Here is a 25,950-nt window from a genome sequence, read left to right on the forward strand (position 1 = left end):
TCCTCGTCGTGCCAGCGCGGCTCGGCCCTGGGCTGAACCGCAGCTCTCTTTGGCATGAGGAAATGGATTAGTCAGTGGGTTGATTAGGGGAAGGAGCCTAACAGATTAGCAAGGTCGAATTGTCCTCGTTAAAAAACACAAAACAGCAATTTGAGCACAGCCTTATCTTCCACCATACTGAGGCTTCTTTTCTGGCAGTGTGTATGTGTGTGTAAGCGCTTACGGCTGGCTGACCTCATCTGTGGCTCGGGTCCAAAAATAGGGACAGCCTCCTCAGATATCCGTTATATTGGGAACCATAAGTGTCTGCAAGTAATGCAGATATCCAAGCTGGGAGGAAATATAATGCTGTCACATTGCCTCTTTTGAGTTGTTGATAATAAAATTTAGCTTTGTGTTGGTGCAGATTACAGTACAATCATACTGGTGCAGGGATGATTCACCTGCAGGCACCAAGTGACTAACAGTATTAATAAGTGCCTGTTTTGCTCTAATCTCTGTGCCTGCAGCTAACCAGGGCATATGCTAAGACAGCATGATGGTGGTCTTAGACTCCCCCTCCCCTCTGTGTGAGGTTGTGCTGACTGTGGGGTAAATAGTGACCCAATTAGCACTGGCAGGAAGGGCGGGGGGAAATGTTCAGTGTTAATGAGAGGCCAGTTTTAAGCTGGTGGTCTTGCAGAAATGTGTGGTGGTGGTGGCTCTGTGTTATGCAGGAGTCTGAGGACAACAGGTGGGAGGAGGAAGAGCTTAAATCTCCCACTGAGCAGAAATGAATACTGATGCATCTGTTTGAATGTTGCTGCTCAGAACAGGGAGCAGGAGTGCTGACACTAACCTGGTTTTTACCACATTAATTACTCATTTATTGCCGGTGACTGATGCATAATGTATTTGGCAGCATGACTAAGACTTTTATCTGCAGTGCACTAGCCACATGTGATACTTTTGCTTGAAATACTGTGCAAATTGTTCTAATTCCTCTGAACTGTAGGGTGTTATGAATAACAGTAGGTCTCGGAACCCATGTGAATCATATTTGGATTTTTTTTTTTAAGTGTAAGCCACATTTTTCAGAATGCAAATTAAATTCTAGCTGATCACAGGAAACTAAATTAGAGATGCTTAGCATTTTTGGCCGTTGTTTCATCTTTCTGTTCATTCACACTGATTTAATTTAAATTCTCTCACAGAAATATTTGTTTGCTGACTCTAGGGTGAAGCAGATTTCCATTTTCTTATTTTTCCACATTTTTTACACTGTGGTCAGTTATATTCATGTGATACTGCTTCTCAGAGGACATTATGGATGTATTGAAAAAGCTGACTATGGGAGTGACCCAGTGGCAGATTGTTTAGGGTACATATCATATAGCCTAAAAAAGCTCTTAGCAGCAGAGTTGCTGGTTCAGGGCCTGCCAGACTCTAGCTGCATGTCATTTCCCTGCTCACTTACAGGTATCTGTCTTTCTCTACTGTGTACTGTCAAATAAAGACTACATGCTGCCCAGTACATATAAAATAAAAAGACAGCTGATAATTTGCTGTCACTCAATAATTTGCTTTTCTTGTGGGCAACATTTTTTTCCAAAGTGCCACACACTGGATAACTGAACAGAAAGACTGGTACAGGTTGGAATGAAAATCTCATTAGGGCTATAAAAAAAAAAAAAAAAACCTAAATATCAACATTAAAATTAGTCTACAGCTAACCAGTTGTCTGATGCAACCCACTGTCGAGTGCACGGTGATTCAGCTCAAGATTTCTTAGCATAATCTGTCTCTTACTCATTTTTGGGGATTGTTTAGTTTTCCTTTTAAGATGTTAAAGATTGGCTTGAAATGATTCACGGACCAATATTTTGCCTATTTGTTTTATGCTACAGTCACATTAGGGAAAATGGCGGTTGGAGCCTGCGGCTATGACCAGTTAACCAGATCTTCCTGCCTTTAAAACGATTGCTTTGACGATAGGGACCAGGTCTGCAACCACTTGCAGTTTGCCGCCATCTTCAGAGCAACTTTGGTGATCAAGGTGGCAATAAAATGATAATGAGACAGTCAGTCTGCTATTGGACCGCAAATGAATGGGGTCAAGTTGATTTTAAGTGTGATAACTCAGTGAAAATTGCAAATATGTTGCCATTTACATACACGGAAATTCGCATTAAATAGCAATTCACATTCAGTGACATTCAGAGTATATCCAGAACCTCATTAAAACAGAAATTCATTAATTCCTCAACAAATAGTGATGTTCCTGCAAAATGACACAATCACTCAGCAACCCTACTTTTATATTAAGGTTTTGCAAACATCTTAATGTTGACATTAACTTGTGGTGGTGGTGACAATAGGATCAAGTGAATCAGGCCCCAGTCACACAAGCTTAGAGACCAGTCTGCGACAATCTGGCAACCACCAGTCCTGAGGGAAAAAAAAGTATTCCCCAACCATTTGTGAGTGGTTGCTGGAGATTGATGGCATTCGCTGGGAAAATGATTGATAAAGTGCCAGTCACACAGATATACTGACAGATCAGTGACCCCCACAAAATGCTGCCACATCATTTGATGGAAATGAAAATTATCAACCTACAGAGGGCTGAATTCAAAGACACCCTAAAAATCAAAGTGGAAAATGATGGGTAGGCTAGTCTAGCAACTCAAAATTGTACTCAGTAGTTTGTATGGCCCCAGTGTGCTTGTATAATGAGACGATGGTGTCCTGAGGGGGAAATTCCCCCAGATCTAGACCAGGGCATCAGTGAGCACTGGCGGTATCGGATGGACCAAAACTTAATGTCCCAGAGGTGCTCTATTGGATTTAGGTCAGGCGAACATGGGCGGGGGGGCAGTCACTGGTAACACTGCACCAGAGTAGGATCTGACAGTGGGTCCAAGGATTTCATTCCCATACCCAGTGGCAGTAGAACTGTTGATAACCACGATATAGAAACCACGGTTTGGTGAACTGAACCGTGAATGGATATTTTGGGTTTTTTTACTCTGAAGTCTACTCAAATGCTCTGGCTGGCGTTTATCTAGTGAGTGCAGATCGTAAGATCACTGTTTACCTCATGAAGCGTCCACGTCTGTTTACTCTGGAGGGGGGCTCTAAAACTTTGTGAAAAGAGTCTGAAATGAATCGATGAGTGAGAGAAGGTCCCTTCTGTCCGATGACAGTGATATTCAGGTGAGTTGGTGAGGATTTCCCGGACTTCTCTGTTAGTAACCGCTGCTGCTGATTTAGCTGCTGTTAGCCCAGGTTGTTGAAACTTTCTTCAGGTGGATCTAAGGTTGTGGACGGCTTGGAGTATGATGTGAGAATGTAAACGAACTGTTTATCAGAGGGAAAGTGTGATTTTTCGAGCCTAACATTAGCTGGCATGGTATTAGCTTATAACCAGCTGTTGTTGATTAGCCGGTTCCTGAAGGGTCGCAGGTCTGATCTGCTGAAAAGCAATAACGGGAATAAATAATCATGAGGTGATAATAAGATGATATGTAGATACTGATTAATTTTTTTCTCATGAATCTCATCAGAAAGGGATTATTTTGTCTCCTTTATTTTCTGAGGCATGTTGTGTTGCATTGTGTTTTAGAAGTGAAACAATAACAGACCTCTCAGGTGATATGTAGTAGACATTGATCAACTGATCATTAGTTGTTTTTTGTTTTTTTTTTAACTCAATTTTCATTTGTTTTCTAGTCAAATGTGGCTTTTATGTTCATTGAAAGTTATTTTTTGTTATTGTTCCCAAGGAATAAAGAAGTTCTAAGTAATTTGTTTGTTTTGGTCACATAAATCATCATTTGATCCAGAAATACTTATTTCATATAGGCAAATGAAGTGAACTGTGAAATTTTGTACATTTACACCCCTAAATGCCAGTCAGGGTACTGTATCCAGACCCTTTCACGTCTGTCACATGTGTTCAAGGTGAACCGGGTCTCATCTGTGAAAAGCAGAGGGTGCCAGTGGTGGACCTGCCAGCAGATACCGGTCAGCCGATTCGAATGTTCGATTCAAATGGATCTGGATTCATCGTAGTCCCTCCCAGCAGCCAGCTACAGCTCTAATTCAGCCCATTCGAAAGTTATCAGTCTTTAAATGCACTTTATTAACAGTTATCAGTCCCATAAGTGTAGTTCAGACTGGCCCTCCTGCACCTGCTAGCCGTCTGAGTAGGCTGTTATCACTAATTACAGCAGAATCCAGATCCACTCCAGACATCCACTCCAGTCCACATCACACTGTAACATCGATTAGATGTTCATCCTCGACTAGAACGATGATAACCTTTTTGACCAGCTAGGAGGTGGAGATGGCCCCTCCTGGCCCTTAACTATGGGTCTGATAACTGTTAATAATGTGCATTTAATGGACTAATAACATTCGAAGTGGGTGTACCGGTTCTGCTGATGGGTTAAGACCCTTCTGTGTCCTTGTACAGCTCTCCTAGAGTAACCGCATGTCTCCTAGAATCTCCTCCATACTCTTGAGAATGTGCTGGGAGACACAGCAAACCTTGTGACAATGGCACATATTTATGTGCCATCCTGGAGGAGTTAGACTATCTTTGCAACCTCTGTAGGTTCACCTCATGCTACCAGTAGTGACATCCACCCTAGACAAATGAAAAACTAGTGATAAAACAGTCAGAAAAGATGAGGAGACAAAAAAAAAAAAAAAAAAAAAAATGTCACAGGTCTCCACCTGTAAAACCATTCCTATTTTGGGTGTTGTCTCATTGTTGCTCCTCTAGTGCACTTGGTGTTAATTTCATTAAACCCAAAGTAGCTTAAACTCATTAACAATCCCCTCTTCTACTTAACTGACCAGATCAATATCCCAGAAGTTTAATTGAGTTGATGCTATACTCTGATTAAAAAGTGTTTCTTTAATTTTTTTAAGCAGTGTATGCAGGGGCGGGCTGGAGTTGAAATTCCGCCCGGGAGCTTCGTTTGGACAGGCCTTATATCCGATTGTACAACGGAGAAACCATAATTTTAAAACAAGAGAACTTTATTTGCCGGTGCAGACTGCACCTGTGGCCACAGGAGCTGCAGTGCGAGCGCTGCTGTGCTTAATTGGGTAAAAAAAAAAAATTCCTATCACCGACCGGTTTGGCCTGGAAATGACCGGCCGTTTGGGAACCTCCCGAACCTCCCGATGGCCACCACGCCCCTGAGTGTATGTATTCTCTGACTGGCTAGTAGTTAGTCACAGAAATATGCCATGTCATGGCGAGGCATCCATCTGTCCACCGTTCACAAGAATCATTGCTCCTCCTTCAGTATTGGGCAGAATTTAATCAAACTTACACACAATGATCACTTAACAGGTATTCACCCAAATATCTGTTATTAATCAAGGTCACATTTGCTGTTTTACTTGCAATAACCTGTGAATTGTGATAGATTGTGAGCCAGATGAACTACTACATCACCGATATCTGTTCTGGTCATTATTCTTCCCCTCTAAATAATTAAAAAAAAAATGCTATGAATGATGGCCCAAAATCAAGGTACATTCTGGAACATATTTTGGAGAATCAGCAGTAAGTGGCATACTGTTAAAATGTTAATCCCGTAGAGCCACGTGTATAATATTTAATACATGAGTTTTTGTGAGTTTTTAACCTTGAGTTTGTGACTTTTTTGCCCCCGAAAAACCTGAATAAATTACACACTGAATTTTCAAGCAATAAATTGCAGCACTCAAATGTAGAAAACATTATACAAATAAAACTCTTATTCAAATTTCTATTTTATTTGTTTTTAATTTGTAAGAAGGTTCAATAAATACTCTTTAATTATTCAATTATTTCATGGTGCAGACTTGACAGGATTAAAATGCTTTTTTTCCCTCTTTTTTTTAGAAATATAGACCTTGTAGCCTACAACTGACATTTGGATATAAACTTACCTGTAACAAAAGCCTTGCTGCATTTTGTTACAGGTAAGTGTCAGGATCCTGAGTTTTCCTGTTATTCCTGTTGACAGCTCATGTCTCGGCACCTTTTGAAAACTCTGTTCTGGGTTATTACCCTGTTGTTGTTTTTGTTGCAGTGTATTCCAGTAGAAGAAAAAGGCATGATCACAGTGGCCACTAGCAATTTTAAGATACGACAGGTTTTGTTTGCAGATCTTATGTTTCCACCAAAGCTCTAAGAAGGAGTTTTCTCTTGCAGAAAACTGGAAGTCATGTCCTTGATTCACTCAAAATGCTAGGTATGTAAAACGTAGCAGAAACAGCTCCTACCTTCATTTCTGAACCATGAGATGTGTTTTTGTGTAGCTGCTGCTGCTCACTTCTGGAGTACCTTGTAGTAAGGAACTTGCACAGCTCCGAAATGCCAACAGCAGTCACAATTCTGCCTTTCCCCCCTTCCCTTTTCACTGTAGGGCTGCCAGTAACTGGCTGCCTTGCCTGCCTGTTGAAAAACCAGAATAATGAAACAGTAGGAGTAGACTGAAATCCATTCACCTATTCTTCCAAACGGGCTTTTTTGCTTAAAAAAGAAAGAAAGAAAAAACAAGCAGGGGGGGAAGTAGTAGTTGTGCCTATTTAGAAATCATGAATGTGAATGTCTGGCTGTTTCAGCGAGGAGACGGTCACATGGTGTGCCAGGATTAGAATAAAGTAGGACAAATAAAAAATAAAACTTGCTTAAAAGGCTTTAGAGCCAGATGTTCCTCTTACTCCTGATGAGGGATTATAAAGGAATCAAAGTTCTGGTTGCAGCTTGTTTCTTGGCTTCTCCTGCTTTCTGTTTTCCTTTCAGTATAAAGAATGTGCAGGTATTATCCCTGATGAATACAGTTTATAAAATATTTGTTTTTTGGTGCATGAAATCGGTCAGCCTAAATTTTAGTATGCAGTTGTGCAAATGTGCACCACTGGTATGATTTATATGAATTCTGTCAGGGCTTGCTAATATTGCAGAATGTCTTCACATGGTTCCGATTTGTAATTGAAACAGCATTGCATTTTTGGAAAATGGAGGGATTTATGATCAAGTCTTTGTCATAATGGGTGTTTGCCCTGGAGTGCCTTCTCATCGCCCAACAACACAATCAGACAATGGGTGGATTAAAGCAATCTCTCTTCTCTGTAGGCAAAGTCTCCATTAGCTATGACAGGGCAGTATCACAGCAATGGGATTAGACCACCTCCCTAACGGGTTTACTGCTCTCCGAAATAAAAGAACAATCGGAGTCAAGCAGCGGGTCATCTCAGACTCTCCAAAATGTGCGCTTGCTGCTGACCTTTCACCCTTCTGTCCATCCTCCTACCTGTCAGCCATGAAAACACGGAGCCAGTTGTGCATTCACACATCTGTCAAAGCCCATGCTGTCTGCTATGTCTCCTTCCCACACTCGCTGTCACCTCGTGTTTTGCACAAAACCTCTGCAGATTTTTTTTCCCCCACTCTCCTGTCTGTCACACTCGCACATCGTGCTTTTTTCAGCCGCTGTGTATAAACAATCTGTGGACTGCTATTCAACCATATACATGCAGTACAAAGCCATTTTTTTATGTGATTAATCTCTATTGTTCATGTTTCCAAAAAAAAAAAAAAAACATCAACAGATGGCCTTTCTGCAGTGTTTAGCTCTTGTTTGCTGAAGTCTATAATATCACTTTAAAACTAAGTGATGAATATTTTCCGGGAGATTACATATCTTAATCTGTATATCCCTGAAATATTAAAATAGTTGAAATGAATGGGAGCTTGTGGAATACCCACCACATAAAACAATCTACCACCAAAAGTCATTTAGGGCTGCTTTGCCATTGTTTGAGCTCACAGAAAGTGCCTTGGGGAATATGAGGATTTGTCTCAGCAGAGTCAGGGTCAGTTCTTAACTGCCCTGCAGTTATCACACTGCTTGTCTGAGCCTAGTGAGAATGGAAGAAGAAAGAGTGCAGGGTCTGGCACAGGAGATTACTTGGTAGATCCAGTTGTATTATGTCCGAGAAGTTATATTAGGGACAGCAGCCCCTCAGGAGAGGGGGTTCGTCTGTGTTTCTGAAGAGGTTTGTCAATTCCGTGTTGGGATCGTCATTGCATATAAACATCCATGGGAAACTCTGTTTGGCATGGCGAGCTTTAAAGTCAGAGCAGGAAAGGATCACATTAACTTGAACACAGCTTCAAAGAACATTTTGGAGCTTGCGTTGCAGTGTTTGGGGGTAATGATGGCAGAAATTCTGCTCTCTGGCGTTTGTTTCGACCCTCAAATGTCCCACTTTCTGTGAGTCTGTGCCTGGGGACTCTGGGGCTTAAATGCTAAAGGTGTGTGCGTGCATGGGCTTTCTGTGTGCGCACTGATGTCTGCGGATGTGTGTGCATGTGTACAGTTCAGGGATTAGCTCCCTGCCCATAACTTTTTCACTTCAGTCACCGTGGCAGTGAAACAAAGGCCTCAGTGCTCCTATCTAACCAGGCCTTACAGACTGAGGTCTAAAAATAATGCAGTGCTTTCAATTAGCCCTTCAGCTCAGCAAAGCATTTGAAATAGGCAGCCAAGTGAGCAGCTTCAGGGTTATTTGATGAATAGAGTTTCATAAGGAATGTCTTTTTTGGTTGTACTCCATCCATTTTAATGTCTTAAAAAATCCAAACATATTCTGTGAGCAGATTCCAGTTCCTGTCGATTGGTTCTAGTCAGTGGTGGGATTGGTAATTTGTTTACCAAATACAAACGAACTCCCTCATATATCTCATACTTGGTTCAATTTACTGTATTCTTGAGCCAGTGTTCTCAGAGCTAGGGTTGTCACGATGCTAGAATTTTAAAGTTGATAGTAAGACCCAGGAAAATACTTGATACAATTTTCAATACCACAGACTAAAAAAAAGGGATGTTTGGAAGCCGGGTTATTGGTATGCTGGATGCTGATATGCATGTCTGAGCTGTTGCTGTAGCCTTGCATGTCCGTGAGAGAACCATCTTTGATCGGATCGCTCTTGGTGGAAATCTGTCTGGAGTGATGTACCAAGATGAGGTGTTCCAACCTGTGATCGTGCCCTTCCAGCCCGGTCTCACAGGAGCTTGTGAAACAAAAAAATGAATCTATTTTTTCATGGACACAAATTATGTTCGTGAACACAAATTCATAAGTAATTTCAGTAAGAAATCTATTTTGTGTCAGAAGAAGGTAGGGAGGTGTCACAACGGCGACTTGGAAAACAAACTTTTAAACAACATTGTATTTGAACACAAACCACAATATTTTTCTAAACCTAACCAAGTAGTTTTTAATGGCTAACCCGAACCAAACGACATATTTGTATTCAGTGACATATTTTTTAAAAAAAAGTGTGACTTGAACTTTTTCTTAACCTTTTAGTGATTACATACAGTATGAGAGACAATCTATTATGTGTCTTTTTTTTTTTTTGACTAGTATATGTCTTTGCTTTTGGTTCTATAAAAGTTCCTCAGCCGTGTTGTTGGGAAGGTTTTGGAGGGTATTTCTCTTTGTGGCACCCCCATGATTTGACTGTGAATAATAACACTGGTCAACAACAAATTTGTTGTCTGCGTTTTTTCAGCTGATTTAGGACGAATCTGATGCGCTGAATCCAAAAATCACATTGGTTTTGCTCAATCAGGTCAAGTTTTTGAGCTATGGCCACATGTCCTTTTTTACGTTTTTGTTCACATGTACGCATATGTGGAGCATATGAAGAAGTTGGAGGGGTAAAATGCGATGTCGAATAATTGTTTTGATTGAAAATGATTATTTTAATGACAAGAAGTATTCAGGTCCGATAGTTCTGGGTGATTATGTCGAAAAGGGATCAGTTTGAAGTCATAAAACCTCGAAGTCTTCCAAAAATTGGTGCGGCAAAGCATAAAGTTGGTGGATCGAAACTAAAGTTAATGGGGCAGCCGCCCCACGAAGTGTATAGGAAAGTTTGCCTCTGTACCCATCGCTCACTCCACTACACTGAAGGAGAAGTATGAAGCGGTGACGTATGTGCTGGAGAAAATTGGTTATGATCAGCATAAGTGGTTTATTTGTGTTGACCTGAAGATGGTGAACTTTTTGTTGGGACAACAGTCTGGCTTCACCAGGTACTCATGTTTTCTGTGCATGTGGGATAGTAGGGACCATGCTCAGCATTACACGAAGAAGGACTGGCCTGTGTGGGAGGAATTGGTGCCTTGCAAAGAAAGGAACGTCATCAACGACCCTCTGGTGGACAGAAACAGAATACTCTTCCCACCACTGCACATCAAGCTCGGCTTAATGAAGCAGTTCACCAAGGCTCTGGACAAGGATGGTGACTGTTTCACTTACTTGTGCCAGGCTTTTCCAGGATTGACCATGGAGAAGTTGAAAGCTGGCATCTTTGACGGTCCTCAGATCCGTCAGCTCATCAGAGATCCAGAGTTTGAAAACTCAATGAACGAAGTGGAACTGGAAGCGTGGAAGGCATTTGTTCTGGTAGTGAAGAACTTTCTTGGCAACAATAAGGCCAGAAACTACGCGGAACTTGTCAACAACATGCTGACTGCTTTCAGAAACCTGGACTGCAACATGAGCGTCAAGATGCACTACCTATTTTCACATATGGACCGGTTTCCTGAGAACCTGGTTTCAATGAGTGATGAGCAGGGGGAGAGATTCCATCAGGACATGAAAGAGATGGAGACCAGGTATTAGGGTCGCTGGGACGCAGTCATGATGGCTGACTACTGTTGGACTCTGAAGAGAGACCTCCCTGCCGCTGGGCATTCCAGGAGTTCGAAGAAAAGGAGGTTCAAGCCCTGAAGTTTGAACAATGGTGAAGCAACATGCAATTTACGTGTACTTACCTTTATCATTGCCCACCTTTCAGTTTACAGTAATCGATGTTTCTATCAGGTAATCAATATATGTTGTTGGAAAAACATTTTTTTCTCTTAAAAACATATTTAGGATGATATGTGTTGACAAAAATCAGCTGATAATGCCACAAAAATGTAATCGATTTTGTCACAAGATCTGATTTTTTTTCAAATCAACTTAGCACAAAAACCTAACCTGATGGAGAAAAACGGATGCCATTTCCTGATTCAGCAGGGCAAAAATACCCTAAATCAGTTGTAGAAATCTAGACAACATTCAAAAAATAAAAAATTGTTGCCCAGTGTAATTAGTATATAACTAGAGCTAAATGAGAAAAAGTCTTCAGTTTGTTACAACTTCTCACTTCAAATCTCATAGCATGAAACAAAAAAGAAATCTAATAAAAAAAATAAAAAAAACAGCTTTCAATCAGTAAATAGGCTAAAATTCCACTTTGTTTCAGTACAGTTTAGTTATGTCACTGACTGAGTCAAAGAGAGGTGGGCAGAGAAGGTAAATGGATCAACCGTCTGGCACTTCACTATGTTTTGAATATTTATTGCTGATTACCCTGGGACAATCACGCCTGTTGAACAAGAGTAAGAAATGATTTTCCGTCTTTAAATAGCTGTGTTAAAGTGATTTCAAATGAGATTTTATTCAAGTCCAGTGGATCTGAATATTGATGCCGTATTAAAGGCCAGTGCCGCCATGTTGACACAGACCTGTCAGGCATGTCGGTGGATAATTAATGTTGCATAGATTTAGTCATGTACTCAGAATAATTGGCTGAGAATAAACTAAGTGCAAGTCAATTTAAGGTGGCTTACAGAAATGTCACAATTCTTAGTGAGTGAAGACTCCATCAGTTACTATACACCACTGTCTGCAGCGCAACAGTATGCAGTTTACGGTGATAGCTATGGTTACTCAAAATTCATAGCTTTAGCCAATGTTTATTTTTATTTTGCACAGAACTAAAAAAAAAAAAGACTATTATATTTGTGGATGGCTTCTGTAAGCCATTGCAGATTAGAGACATTTTTATTGCATTATAATAAAACATTGATTATAATACTCAGTTAACAAGCTATTGAATGCAAGGCTCACATAATCATGGAAGAGGGTTTTAGGTCCAGTTTGAGCCATCATTTTTTTTCTATAAGTTAATAAACCAGCAGCCATGCATGAAAGCACAATAGAAAGCTACTTTCGACTGCTCTCTTATTCACAAGAGGTCACCACAGCAGGTGGCTCTGCATGTTTGATTTGGCAGATTTGTACACCAGATGCCCTTACTGACACAACCCTAAAGGGATTTGTGTCTCTTCCCGGGACTGAACAGGGAATCTGTTGCTTGTAAGAGGAATGTGTAAACCACCAAACTATGGAGCCTCACACACATGAAAACACAATCAGAGTAGAAAAAGATTAGAAAATACCTGTATGGAAAGAGCGATGCTCTTAAAATATGGTGTATGATCTTTTTGAATTTAAAAAAAAAAAAACAAGTTGAAAAATATTATTTTAAATCATTCAACAGGCAAAGTATATATATTTAAAAAGCTTATTTTTACAAAGTTACCATTTATGACATCAGTGGTTTATAATGAGAAAAATTTAATATTGAGCAGAATTGGGTTTAGCCTGTTAGTGCGCACCTCCGTAACAGTCCATGTTTCTCATGTGGCCCCTTGGGGAAATTAATTGCCCAACCCTTCTGTAAGGCAAGTTTGGGCTTGTATTGCTGGAGTGTTGGTTAAAATTGCCAAAACCAAAAAGAACAGGATGGAGTCACAAACATAGCCCTAATCTCAGAAGTAGGATCTTATTATTGTTTCAGTTTTTCCACCATACATGTAACCTACCCCAAAATGTTGTTAATGTTTGAAATGCTACTGCAAATGAACCTGCAATGCTAATGTTTGGCATTTATATTAGAGCCATAGATCAAAGATGGACTTTATTGACTTTTACTTTATGACTGTTACCGCCTGGGCTTTTTTGGAACCAGAAGTGGAGACCTGAGGGCCTGTGGGGAATGACTCGCTTTTGGAGTCGTCCTCAGTGGTCATTTGGGGAACTACAGTTTTTGGCACTTGGTTGGAGCAAATAAGCTCACATTACTTTCTTTACGCTTCATTAAGACCAAAAAAAAAAAAAAAGCCAAACAAACTTTCAAATAATGTTGCTTGGCCAGCTGAGAAGCATCAAAGGATTTGTGTTTAGTCTGTTCCAAAGGCAGTCATTGAATGAAGTTTGGCAGAAAAGCACAAGATCTTTTGTCTTTGTACCTCAGAAAAATCGTTAAAATATTCATTACAGTGTAAAAGGAGATGGATTGATTATACTGGAATAATACACTTTGGTTCAGAAAAGATCCTGTAGAAGAAAAAAGCCTGTAGCTACAGGATGTGGTCCAACATGACGGGTGAAGACTTTTTTTTCTGTGTCTATTGAAAATCTTAGCCTGTCAATTCAGTTCAATTGTACACCAGGTCTCCTGAGAATGCTCAGTTCACAGCTCACACTGAGGCTTTTCATCTGTCAATCACAGCACAAGATTAGAAGATATCAGAGGTCGCTGTGTCAAACTTCTGTCGTCATCAGCGGGGTGGCGGGAGCTCAAACTTTAGGATTGACACGAGGATAGGCTTTGCTGGGTCAGTGCTGATTTCACTTGATTCAGAGCTGTGCTGCAGATTTGTAAGATAGCACTTGAATCAGAGCCATAATCCTTTTCATTGATTCAGAGGCAGTTTTTTTTTTTTTCTCCCTCGCACACGGGCTAAATTATGAATGTGCTGTTATTTGTTTACTCCATGTTGGAATGAGAGATGTGCATTATTTATCTGTTCTGACAGGAGAGACATCAGAGTAGGAGGCAGGCTTTAAAACCAAGCGCACACTAACAAGGACAATGCTGGGGATCGTGCACATGCAAACACATTAATTGACTTTCTCTGCAAAAAAAAAAAAAACTTGGTTTCAGCAAACTCTCAGCAGAAAGCTGGTTCACTCAGGAGAAAGCAGCCTAAATTACTTCCAAGACAAATTGGTGCTTCATTTGATGATGCTAGTCATATAGCTGTGCTCCTGCTTGCTTGATCTGTGGGTCTGATTTCCAGTCCTTGTTTTAAATACATTAGACATACAGGGCCCTCTGAAGCTAATTAGATTTCTTTGTGTTTTCTTCTTAGTCCTGAGAGATGATTTCCGGCAGGCCCCGAGTGACATGGTGGTAGCTGCTGGTGAGCCTGCTGTGTTGGAGTGTGTGCCTCCACGTGGTCACCCCGAGCCCACTGTGTCCTGGAAACGTAACAATGTCCGAGTCAGCACCAAAGATGAGCGCATCACTGTAAGTTCTACATAAACACTGAAGGATTCGAAAAATAGCTTTGAGATAAAAGCACAGTCATTTTAAACCATGATAAAATCTACTCTATTAATCTTTACATGTTGTTTTGCTGAATTGGGATGGAAAACATTTCAAACAAGAGCAGAGTGACACTGCATTTCATGGCTCATAATGTTTTCTATTTTCTTCAACATCAAGATAATGTCTCACTATTTTTTTAGGTGGTAATACTAAACCTAACCCTATATTTGGGAGAAGGCCAAACTTGACTTTTTATTTAAAAATATATAAATATTTTTTGATGTGTGCCAGTTAGAATGATTATTTTCTTTGTTCCCTGATTGCCAAGACTTTGGAGAATGATTAAAGAAAAACAAAAATTACTCTCTGGGTTAGAATTAGGGTTAGAGTTCTGGTCATCACTAATGATGACTCAGACCTCAGAGGGTTAACCAGCTTTAAGTTGGCTCAAGCCCCACCTCTGGTAAAATTTGCACTCCATAATGTTTTGAGTAATCTTGTAAACAAATAAACAACCAGACAAATCCAACCAACCTCCTTGGCACAGGTACATATAATCCAGTAAAATTGCATAATTCCATTTTGGATGAGCTGCAGGAGGTGGCCAGGGATGAATAAAATTCCATCCATCCATTTTCACCCACCCTCTCTTCAGCCGCCTCCTCTACCTCTCATTAGCCTTTATTTATCCAGGTAAAAGTCTCATTGAGATTAAAATCTCTTTTTTCAAGAGAAACTGCAGAAGTTACAACAAATACAAATACAACAGTATAAGCAAAGAAAGTAATATTCCATACAGACAAGTGAACACAAACATGCAAATCATATGCAATAACAGATAATTACAACAACAACAATAAAAGCAGTCACAATGACAAAAAAAGCTATTCTCTCGCTCCTTTAAAATGGGCTTAAACTCCCCCCTCATAACCAGTTCTGTCATGGTCCCTGGGTTTTGAGTTTTTTGGGATGTTTTCTGGGTTTGACTATCTATGTATTATATTTCTGGATTATGGATTCTTCATATTTAGCTTTCTGTTATTTTTTAGTGTTTGGTTTTTTTCTGGGTTTTGAGATAGGATTTATGTTAGCCTTCAATTTATGTTTTACATTGATGGCACTTATGAAGTTCCTGCCTTCAGTTTCCTGACTGCTTTAGATGATAGGTTGTTAATCCCCCTTTGTGTTGTCAGAAAGTCCCCATTTTGTTTCTCCAAGCTTATCTCTGTGTTTATCTTCTGTCTCTGTATCAAGTTTGTTTAACTTAGTCCTGGTCTCAGTGTTAGTTACTTTCTATCTTCTTTTGATAGTATCTTGTCTTGTGTGCTTTGGGTTTAGGTCTACTTCCCTCATCTCTTTGTCTGTGATTGGTTTCAGTTGCTCTCTCACCTTTTGCCTGTTCCCTCATTATCCTGTGTGTATATGTTGTCTCAGTCTCTGACTCTGTGACTAGTTTGCTAGTGGGTGCGGCCAGTAGCACTAAAGAGCGGTCTTTCGATACTGAGGGGGCTGAGGGGACACCCCCCCCACCCTCCCGCCGATACCACCAGCCTATAAATTTTCTCTGGCTAGAACCCTGGAAAGATACTGAGGCACAAAACAACTACGGTGTTTAGTTTTGTAACATAAAATACTGTTGTCCCTTTGATCAATTTATCATAGGCAAACTGTAGCTTCCAATGATTAATATCCATGATTGGTAATTCTATACATATAAATCCAATGAAAGACCTAAATCAGCAGTGAGCTGAACCTAATAATGGGCATAATCTTTATAGCTGAAGCCTGATATATATTATTGCGCTCTGCTGTGGAGCTCCGTTATTGTCCAAAAGCTATTAAAAATACAATAGAGACCCGCACTTCAAATGAACACGAGCCCTGCAGTTTATTTTGAATAAAACCTACATACTCTCTAGTGCTGTGAATAAATGTGTATGAATCCATGTCTGAACATGTTCACAAAAGGTACAGCTCCTGTCTGAGTCACACTTACTTAAAATCTGTGACCAGGCTTTAAAGAACATTACTTAGCTTTTAAAAATAATATTAATAATAATAAAAATACAGATGGCCTATTCTCATTCTCAAGGTGTCAAAAAGTGCCATTTTTTAAATATGACAGCAGCTTTGATGTCCTAATGCATCTGATTTAGGGAGATATTGAAACAGGTCTTCCAAATTATCATGTGGATGCTTATAAAGAACCCCTTGGTGTCACATTCAAACACACTTGGTAACCATTGTACAGTATTTCAATGATGAGGTTCAGGGTTTGAAGAAACATATTTCAGCCCCAAAACAAAAAAAGTCCTTTTAAGCTTCTAAAATCCAAACCAGTAGTTTTTGGTGCCAAAAATGTGACTAATAATTAATAAAAAAAAAACAAGACCCTGTGATTTATTATTTAGCCACTCCTTCATACTCTAAAGAGCTTAAAAGAGGTGTTAATAATCAAAAAGAAAAAGTCCGTGTCTTATGAATCCTATGCCAGACAAGATTAACATAAACATGTAAAACTATGAGAATAAACCTCAGTAGAAATACTTTGGCTTGTATTTCTTTCCTCAGGACTGATAAATATTCCCACAAACGGTCTAGGAGAAATCTATTACACAATGGGAGAGATATCAATTTAGACTGACAACAGTTTCCGTAGACTATCATTCAATGCACACACCTTCATATGCTATGGAGCGGAAAGTGTCTCTAATTCTGCTGTCACTTTTCTTCTGTTCTGTCATGTGTAAAACTAACAGCTGGACACAATCTCTGGTTGTTGAAAAGTAGATTTTGAAATGTGGGAAGTCACAGCCTGATGAAAGATACTGTTTACATCAGTAGCTGAAGCAGGAGCAGAGGAATCAGTCACTTTAATTGAATTTAATTTCAAATAAATAAATAAAAAAAACCTGTGGTAAGATTTTCAAGTAGAATAATGTAGGTAGAATGTAGGCATTACAGAAATATATACGGTACTAGTAGACCACAGTGACTCATACAGTGTTTTGAAGTGGAATGATTAATGATTTATACATCAGTGCAAACATAACTGAACATGTGTTTTGTTATTTAAGGCTGAGGTGATAACACTGGTTTGTGTCTGGTGTCTTTATTCGGGGGATGCTGAAAGCTAATCTCTTGAGCTGCTGTGCTGTTTTTCAGATGCGTGGTGGCAAACTGATGATCTCTCACACCAGGAAGAGCGATGCTGGCATGTATGTCTGTGTGGGCAGTAATATGGTTGGAGAGAGGGATAGTGATCCTGCAGAGCTGGTGGTGTATGGTGAGGTTCAAATAATTACATAGGCAGTACTTTGAACAGCATAAAGTGGTCGTGTTTAAAGGCATCTGTTGTCCAGCAGAGCGTCCCGTGTTGGTACGGAGGCCTGTGAACCAGGTGGTCATGGAGGAAGAGACTGTTGATTTCCTGTGTGAGGTCCATGGGGATCCCCCCCCTACCGTGCGATGGCGGCGAGAAGAAGGAGAGCTTCCTCGTGGGAGGTGAGCTGATGGGCATGACCACAGACAAACAGAGAGACAGACTGTTGATGCACACACAGGCTGAGCGGAGTCTTGTATTAACACATGTCCTAGAAAACATAAATATGTGCAGTGGCTCTTCATTAACTCATGTCTCGCTATTGATCTGATATCAGTCTAATATACAGTTACATACATAAGTATTTGGACAATGACAATTTTTATAACCTTGTCTCTGTATAACACCACACTGGATTTTAAATTAAACAATCAAGATGTTCAGCTTTAAATCAAGGGCATTAACTGTTTAGTAATTACAACCTTTTTTTAAATAATCCCCAATATTTACAGATAGACTGGTTACTGACAAACAGATTCATGACCACATGAGACCTGTTGTTGTGTTATACCATGAAAAATTCAGCTGTTAAGGGTGCCTGGGTGGCTTAGTGGTGAAGCCGGCGACCACATACATATACCGCGTTGTGGTGTGGGCGGCGTGGGTTCGAGTCCCAGCCTGTTGCTAGTTTGCCTGTGTGCCTTTCCCTGCATCTTTCCCTCATTTCCTGTCTCTCTCCACTGCCCATGAAAGCTGCTGTGGCCAAAGATATTAAATAAAAATAATAATAAGCTGTTAAAAGATCTGGAATTTATTCCGAGTAATGAATTTGTATTTGGTAGCTTTTCACTGGAACTATCAATATGAGATCCAAAGAGATATTTATGCAAGTGAAGGAAGCCAAAACTTTAGGAGTGACCAGATCAACTATCTGGTAGATTCTTAAAAAAAAAAAAAAGCATTGTTAACTAAGCAACACTAAAAGACCTGAAAGACCACAGAAGACAACTTAAATTGATGATTGTAGAATTATATCCATGGTTAGGAAAAATAACTTCAAAAAATCCAACCAAGTCAAGAACACTGTCAAGGAGGTAGACTATCATTGTCAAAGTCTGTAATGAGATGCCTTCATGAATGGAAATACAGAGGATTTACAATAGGGTGCAAACCACTAATCTAAAAGAACCTGCAGAGTTCTGGAACAAAAAATAAATAAAAAATAACATTGGACAGATAAAACCAAGATGTCCCAGAATGATGGGAAAAGTATGGGGAAAGAGAGAAGCGGCTCGTGATCTGAAGCATGCCCACGCCATGCATGCCCATGCCACATGGCGTGGGCATGCATGGCTGCCAGTGAAACTGGGTCACCAGTGTTTACTGATGATACTGCTGATACAAGTAGCAGGATAAATTAGTGTAGAAGTGTACAGGGCTAGAAGTGCACAGCACTTCACAGTGATAAGTGGAAGAAAATGGATGGATGGATAGATGGAGTTGCTCAAAGCAAAGAAATGGGATATTTTTCAATGACCAAGTCAGTTATCTGATCTCAACCCAACAGAGCAGCTTTTTAGTTTATTGAAGTCAACATTGAAGGCAGAAAGACCCACAAACAAGCAGAAACTGTAGGTGGCTGTAGTAAAGGCCTGGCAGAGCATCTCAAGAGAGGAAACACATTTGTTTATACTTTAGTTTGTCCCATTAATTATGAAAATTTGCTTTAATTCCTAAACAGTCAATGCAAAAATTTTTGTCAAACCTTTTGAATTAAAGACAAACGTCCACACTTCAGTCACATGTTAATTGTTTTTTTGATTTTAAATCCACTGTGGTAGTGTGCAGAGGAGAAATGACAATTGTCAGAATCCTCCTTCAGAAGTTTCCCTTTCATCCTGGGCTGGTAGATACGATTTTACGTACTTTTTTATTCAAGGAATTAATGTGGTAATGCAGTGCTGCTTCACAAAGGCTGTTGCTGTTAGGGTGTATTACAGATTATAGCTTAATTTGAAGTTTGAGACAGCAGCCACTAAAAGGATGTGTACAGGAACTAAGCATAAAGACAGAGGGAAATCTAGCTGGCTAGCCTGGCTTTGCCTATTTTCCAACAGTCTCTTGCTGCTTTAATCCACACAAAATTGTGTAAGACATATAGCCCTTCATCTACATGTATTGAATAATGTACTGTAGATTTGGACCATTATGTTAGAATATGATTAGGAACACTACTACATCTGATGCTATTACTGTACTTTGGCTGGTATGACTGTGCAGCAGGCAGCGGTCTTTCTTTATAAAAACCTTGTTTGTACCGAGATATAAAGTGCTAATCATACATTTCTCATTAAATATGTCCAGATATCATCCATTAATGGGTCCATTAATGCATAAATGTATGCACTGAACTATTTTGTCAAAACCTGCACAAAATATAAAGCAGAGTCATGGTGACTGCTGTTTATTTGTCCACTTGAAAACAGGATGATGAAAATTGTTGTTTCATGTTTGCAAAAAGCTTTTCTGTCTTTTATCTTCTGACTTTTACTTATCTTTCATCTTTTTTGTTTCATATCTTTCTTCAGTTGCTCATTGATCTATGAAATAAATTGAATTAAACAAATTTCATTCTTTGTGTTCTCATAATTGTATGCCTGGTGTAGACAAAGACAGCAAAATTATTTGACTGTACATAATATAAATAATGGTGCTCTACAAAGTCCATCGTAACTTCATGTTTAATCCACGGTGTATACAAAAACATGTAAAAAGAATCCTTCGATGTGTTAATGTAATCTCACTTGTTTCAAATTGATTTTCATCAGTTTCAATCATTTTCCTGGAGCCAGTGACAGTATCTGAAGCTGATAAGACACATTCGTCCACCTGATAATGCCACCTGATAGCAAAGAAATCCTTGCAAGGACAAGTAATTCCATTATCTTGAACCACTGGCAGAATTTTTCTCTTTGTGCAGATTAGTATGGTTTTTCATTTATTTATTTATTTTGCTATGCATCCCCCAGATCTATCATCAGCTCTCTTTTTATTCACAGGTTTGAAATCCGCAACGGCAACAACCTCCGTCTGTTCCGCGTGAAAGAGCAGGATGAAGGGACGTATACCTGCACATCAGAGAACAGTGTGGGCAAGACGGAGGCCTCAGCCATGCTGCAAGTGCACGGTAAGAAACACATTGTGCATATTGTACATGAGCTCATGCACACACATTTAGGCATGCATAAAAAATAAAAGCTCTCAATCCAGGGCCATTTTTACGCATAAGGTAGAGTCGCATGGCAGCTGCATTGCGCAAATCCTGATCCCACTTGATGTCCAGCGCTCAGTGTGTTATATCAGTTCCTGTCCAGCGGTGCTGCCAGGAGCTTATGCTAAACCGTATGGATTACGCCATTTGACAGATGTTTGGTAGATGTGTGGGTTAACTCACTGCCAGAGAGCAGTCTCAGTATTAATAAGACATGACTCCCCCTCCTCTCTCTTCCTGTCTCTTTATCTCCCTCCTCCCTGCTCTCAGTGCCCTTTTTTCATTCACTCTGTGTCTTGGTTTAAATAGTCTCAGACGACTTCATCCACTAATGCCTTTTTCAGTGTAAATGAAATCCGAGCCAAGCAGTTTTCTGTTGCCTCTTTCCTACTTTTTTTTTTTTTTTGTGCGTGTGTGCTTTTACATGCTGTACTTTCCGTTTAGTTGCTCAGCATTTCATCCATCTCATTAATTCTCCATCTCTCACCGTGTTTCAAACTCTATCATCATTCCAGTCGGCCTGTTCCATGAGTTCACGTTCTGTCTAATTCTTCTCCACAGAAGGGCATTTATGTTGCTCATTTATCTAGAAAAAAATATATTTTCTGTATGCCGTTCTTAATGGTTTTTAAAAGCAACTATAAATGCCTAATGGTGTAAATGAGTTCCTCCATTAGGTACTGACATGTTGACAACATGCCTGTTGCTGCAGTCAGGCATTAAGTAAGCCCCAGACACAGTGACTTAATGTACACCAGATTAAGGACTCTATCAAACACACATCTGCTGTTTTGAGAAGAGTGTGGCACAATGATTTCTAAATCCTCATTTCATTTGCAGCTAGAGGAGTTCAAAATGTAGCAGAAAGGCTTTTAATTACAACTAAACTGATGTCTTAGGCTGAAATAAGGACATATTTGACCTTATGTATTGTCACTGACCACTTAAAATAATAGTCTATTATTATACTTAGTACTAGCAATATATTTGATGGACATGCATCAGGCTTTTGGTGGACCAAAAGACCAAAAAGACCTTGATATATATTGTGCCCAATGTGGGTCAACCTCCAAAGACAATGGTTCCTACATTTCCCATAATGCATTTATGGAGTTATTTTTGCTTGTTGTTGCACCTGCCACAAACTGCAACTACACCTACTTTGTACTCCTCAAATTTGATCCCCCTGTAAACTTTTAGTTTTACTCAGGATTTGCCTGATGGCATCGCTATGACATCATTAGGGTCTTTTCCCAAGGAAACTGGCTCCAGAGTAATCCCATCTCTGTGTTTCAAACACTACAGGGTGGCTCACAGATAGGAATTTCAGGAAGTGGGCAGAGGATAATTTAATTGAAGAACAGACAGTACTGTGCAAAAGTCTTGAGCTACCCCTCATTTCTTTAAATTTTGCGTCCAAGGAACCAGGCTTTCCTGTAATTTTTTTAATGGTCTTGTGCAGCAGTCTTCTAGGCTTTCTGAAGGTATTTCAAAGGTTTTCTTTGGACATTTTCAGTCCAGTCCTTGTACCTGATTGAGAAAGAAGCCACTGAACACTGATCTATGAATCATTTAAGGAATAGAAACAAAAGCACCAAACTCAAGGGATGAATCAGTGTTGTGTCTGTGCATAACAGACAGTGTAACAATGAATTCATTTTAAATTGTATCTTTAGGCACTTTGTTACTAGCAGCCTACTGCAAAACTGTCATGAAATGCTGTGGCAGGCACAGCAGAGGACCCCAAAGCAGGACACCCAAGACAAAAAGCTTAATTAGAAAAGCAAGCTTTATTTCCAGGCGTGGAGCAAAAGAGGAGCTGGTCGGGAACCAGCAACAAAAACTTCCACTACAAAACAAAAATAAAGAATCCAGGTCATCAGGCACACAGCGGGAACAAAGTCCAGACTGATGGAGACAATGACGGAAACAAGGCTGTGACAACAAGCAGAGGACTTAAATACATGAGGGCTGATGAGTGGAGTGGACACAGCTGGGAAACACAGGTGAACACAATAATACTAATGACCGAGGGGAAGCAAAATAGAGCACAACACATAGGGACACACTGGGGAACTAGAAATCAAAACTTAACCAAACCATACATAATAAAGCTGCAAAAGAACAAAACTGAGAACCTAAGCCATCACAAAAAAACTGAAAATGAAACAAAAGGAGCACTACAAGAGAAAAACAAAACCCAATTTAAAGTCCAACCAAAACCACTGGGTGGACGGACCCAGGATCATGACAAAAACACATAATTTGTTCCCATTTCTTTAGTTTAATCTATGAAAAATGACAAAGATACCACAGTTTGACAGGCATAAAAAAGCATTTCTGACTCCCAAAGAGCTATTAGCCAAAAACTTGGCATATCTTGGAATGGTTTGGCCTTAAAAAATTGAGGAAATGGGACAAGTGGAAAGCAAAAGAAGTGACAGACCCAAAAATCTATCCACTGAAAATCAGTGGCATCCAATTTTAAATCTGGATTCAAGTGATGAATCCCAATTTGAAATTTTTGCCTTAAATTTTCAGGATATATGGAGGAGGTCAGGAGAGAGGTACAACAGTGTGCTTCTACAGTCATCTCTAAACCACAGTGGGGACTCTGTTATGGTTTGAAGCTAAATTTTCAGCCAGTGATGTTGGAGATCTTGTCAAAACTGACTGAATTGTGAATGCAGTATCACCTGGAAAGTGTCTGATTGGCAGCAGCTTCATTTTTCATCACGACAATGATCCCAAACACACTGCCAATACAGTAAAAGCACACCTGGATAGAAAAACACACAATGGAACACTATCAGTCATGGACACGTCTCTGCAGAGCCCAGACCTCAACATTATTGAAGCAGTGTGGGATCATGTTGACAGACAACAGAACAAAAGGCGGCAAACATCCAAAGAAGAGCTTTGAATGTCCTTCAAGAAGCCTGGAGAATTATTATGAGGACTGCTTAAAGAAAGCTGCCGAAGAGTGTTCAGAAGTGTGGAAAAAAAAAGGTGGTCATTCTAAATATTGATTTTTAAGCTTGTTAGAGTATTAAACACTCAGGTTTTGCCTTATTTACTACATTTCCATACATGTTTGCATGTTTCAATAAATCACTGCACTTCTCATTTTCCTGGCAAAATATAAAAAGTGACCAGCAGTTCAAGGCTTTTGCACAGAGCTCTACATGAAAATATAATTCTAGAAAGTTAAATATGGATTTAAATCCGTATTTGAATAGACAACAGTAAGAAGAGGTTACGCATAAACCATCTCATTGTTTAGGAGAATGTACACATCCATGTGGCATCGATATAGAAGTCTGAACTGTCAAAAACAGTGCATAAGAAATGAATCAGGTTCAGAATCTGTGAAGAATAATAATCCTTCCCAGTTTAAGCACCAATTTGCCAGTAATTCTCTAATTAGGGCATAAAACCAAGAGCTCATACTCCAATATCCTTTCTCCCAGATGGACTATTTTACAGCAGCTGCTAGACTTCTACCTACCAACTGGACTTACAGAATTAAACCGATAACTAAAACACATCCATATATATTGCAGATCCTATGCAAAATGTACATAAAATCCATTTAAAAAATTATTTTGAGTTACTTTAAGACTGCATGATAAAAACAGCTACAAGTAGCACCAAAGTGAATATGAAATAAATGAGAGCAATCTTGTGCTATATGTGACTAACACATCAGATCTGTTGAAAGACATTATAACATCTGAAAGAAAAAAAAAAGATCATCACAACACATTAATGTTGATAAAAGATGTCTTCCGCGGCTGGGAAAATGCTCTCTGTGAGAATATTAAGACACGACACAGATGATTCAGTTCTCTTGTGTATTGAGCCAAGTGTGCGTTTGTGTGCTCTAATATGAGTGTGTGTGTGTGTGTGTGTGCGCACTTGCTGTTGCATATGCACTATGCAGAGATTTGTAGAGAGGATGCATTCAGGCTAGAGAAGCTTCCCATTTGGCGGGAAGTGAGAGCCAATTATTCAGGCGAGGGCAGAATGCAGTGGTCAGTGTAAATCTACAGAGGATGTGATGATGTGGATAACATAGTGATCTGACCCAAGCTGGAAATTGGCAGCTCTGCACAGACCTTTCCCAAAATAACTCAGTAAATGTCATCAGAATGATGCTGGCTTTTGCTGCGATGATTTTCTCTCTCTCTCTCTCTCTTTTTTTTTTTAAGAGGACACGCAGGTGATTTTTCTCATTAAAGATGAGAGGGCAATGAGTGTGTAGCAACAGATCAAAAACCTCAGAAGGTCAAAGAGAAGACTCTAAAATCTCACTTGTTAAGAACTAATGAGCGCTTTATTGATCCAGCTCGGGGTTAACAGCGGCGGTGGAAAATAACTAAACCCAAAGACATTTAGTATTTCAATATCATTACGTTTTATAGATCCACTTATTATACTACTTTATTTAGCTTCACTACATTTACTTGACAACTGTTTGCACTTTCCTTCCTTCCTACTTCATTAAACATCTTAGGTCTTCAGAGATTTCCCCTTTGGAATTGGCAGTTTCTCATCCTGGCTTCCAAATCGAATATATATTTAAAACTAGTTCACCAGCTACAACTGCTTAGAAGCAGTTTGTTTGCTGCTGTAAAATAAATATGCCGAATATAGTGAATCAGCAAGTACGTGCCCTTATAGAAAGCAGAAAGAGTAAGAAACTACCATTTTGCTGTGTACGCATTCTTAAGGAAGGCGGGGGGGGGGGGGGGGTAAAGAAATATTGTTGCTGTAGTGTTGGTTTCTTTATTTGCCATATTAGATTCAGAATGGGCCCTTCCCATTCAATTGAAACGAACACTTTTCCACTGGTAAATTAAAGAGGAGGAAATTGGGTTGGTTTCTCGGCAGAAAGGGAGAGTTCAAAAAGCAGGTCATTTCATGCACAAGTATGACTTTTAATGGGTGGTCACACTCCCCTTTCTCTTCCAGTACCACCTCAGATTGCTACAAAGCCCCGAGACCAGATTGCCACCCAGGGGAGGAGCATCACCTTCCAATGCGGCACCACAGGAAATCCTCCACCTGCCATATTCTGGCAGAAAGAGGGCAGCCAGGTAAGAGGCTGGAGCAAAGCACGAGGCA

At 39.8% G+C, this 25,950-nt stretch overlaps 1 protein-coding gene across 1 annotated transcript in view; it reads left to right on the forward strand.

Moving 5' to 3' along the window:
- LOC115790665 (roundabout homolog 2) overlaps window positions 1-25,950 on the forward strand; it is a 70,349-nt gene that overhangs the window by 15,224 nt on the left and 29,175 nt on the right. The window contains exons 3-7 of the mRNA XM_030744536.1: window positions 14,052-14,209; window positions 17,396-17,516; window positions 17,596-17,734; window positions 20,612-20,739; window positions 25,798-25,922. Coding sequence (XP_030600396.1) covers window positions 14,052-14,209; window positions 17,396-17,516; window positions 17,596-17,734; window positions 20,612-20,739; window positions 25,798-25,922 — 671 coding nt within the window. The remainder of the gene's footprint in view (window positions 1-14,051; window positions 14,210-17,395; window positions 17,517-17,595; window positions 17,735-20,611; window positions 20,740-25,797; window positions 25,923-25,950) is intronic.

The sequence above is a fragment of the Archocentrus centrarchus genome, chromosome 13, assembly GCF_007364275.1.
Source record: "Archocentrus centrarchus isolate MPI-CPG fArcCen1 chromosome 13, fArcCen1, whole genome shotgun sequence".
Lineage (NCBI taxonomy): Eukaryota > Metazoa > Chordata > Actinopteri > Cichliformes > Cichlidae > Archocentrus > Archocentrus centrarchus.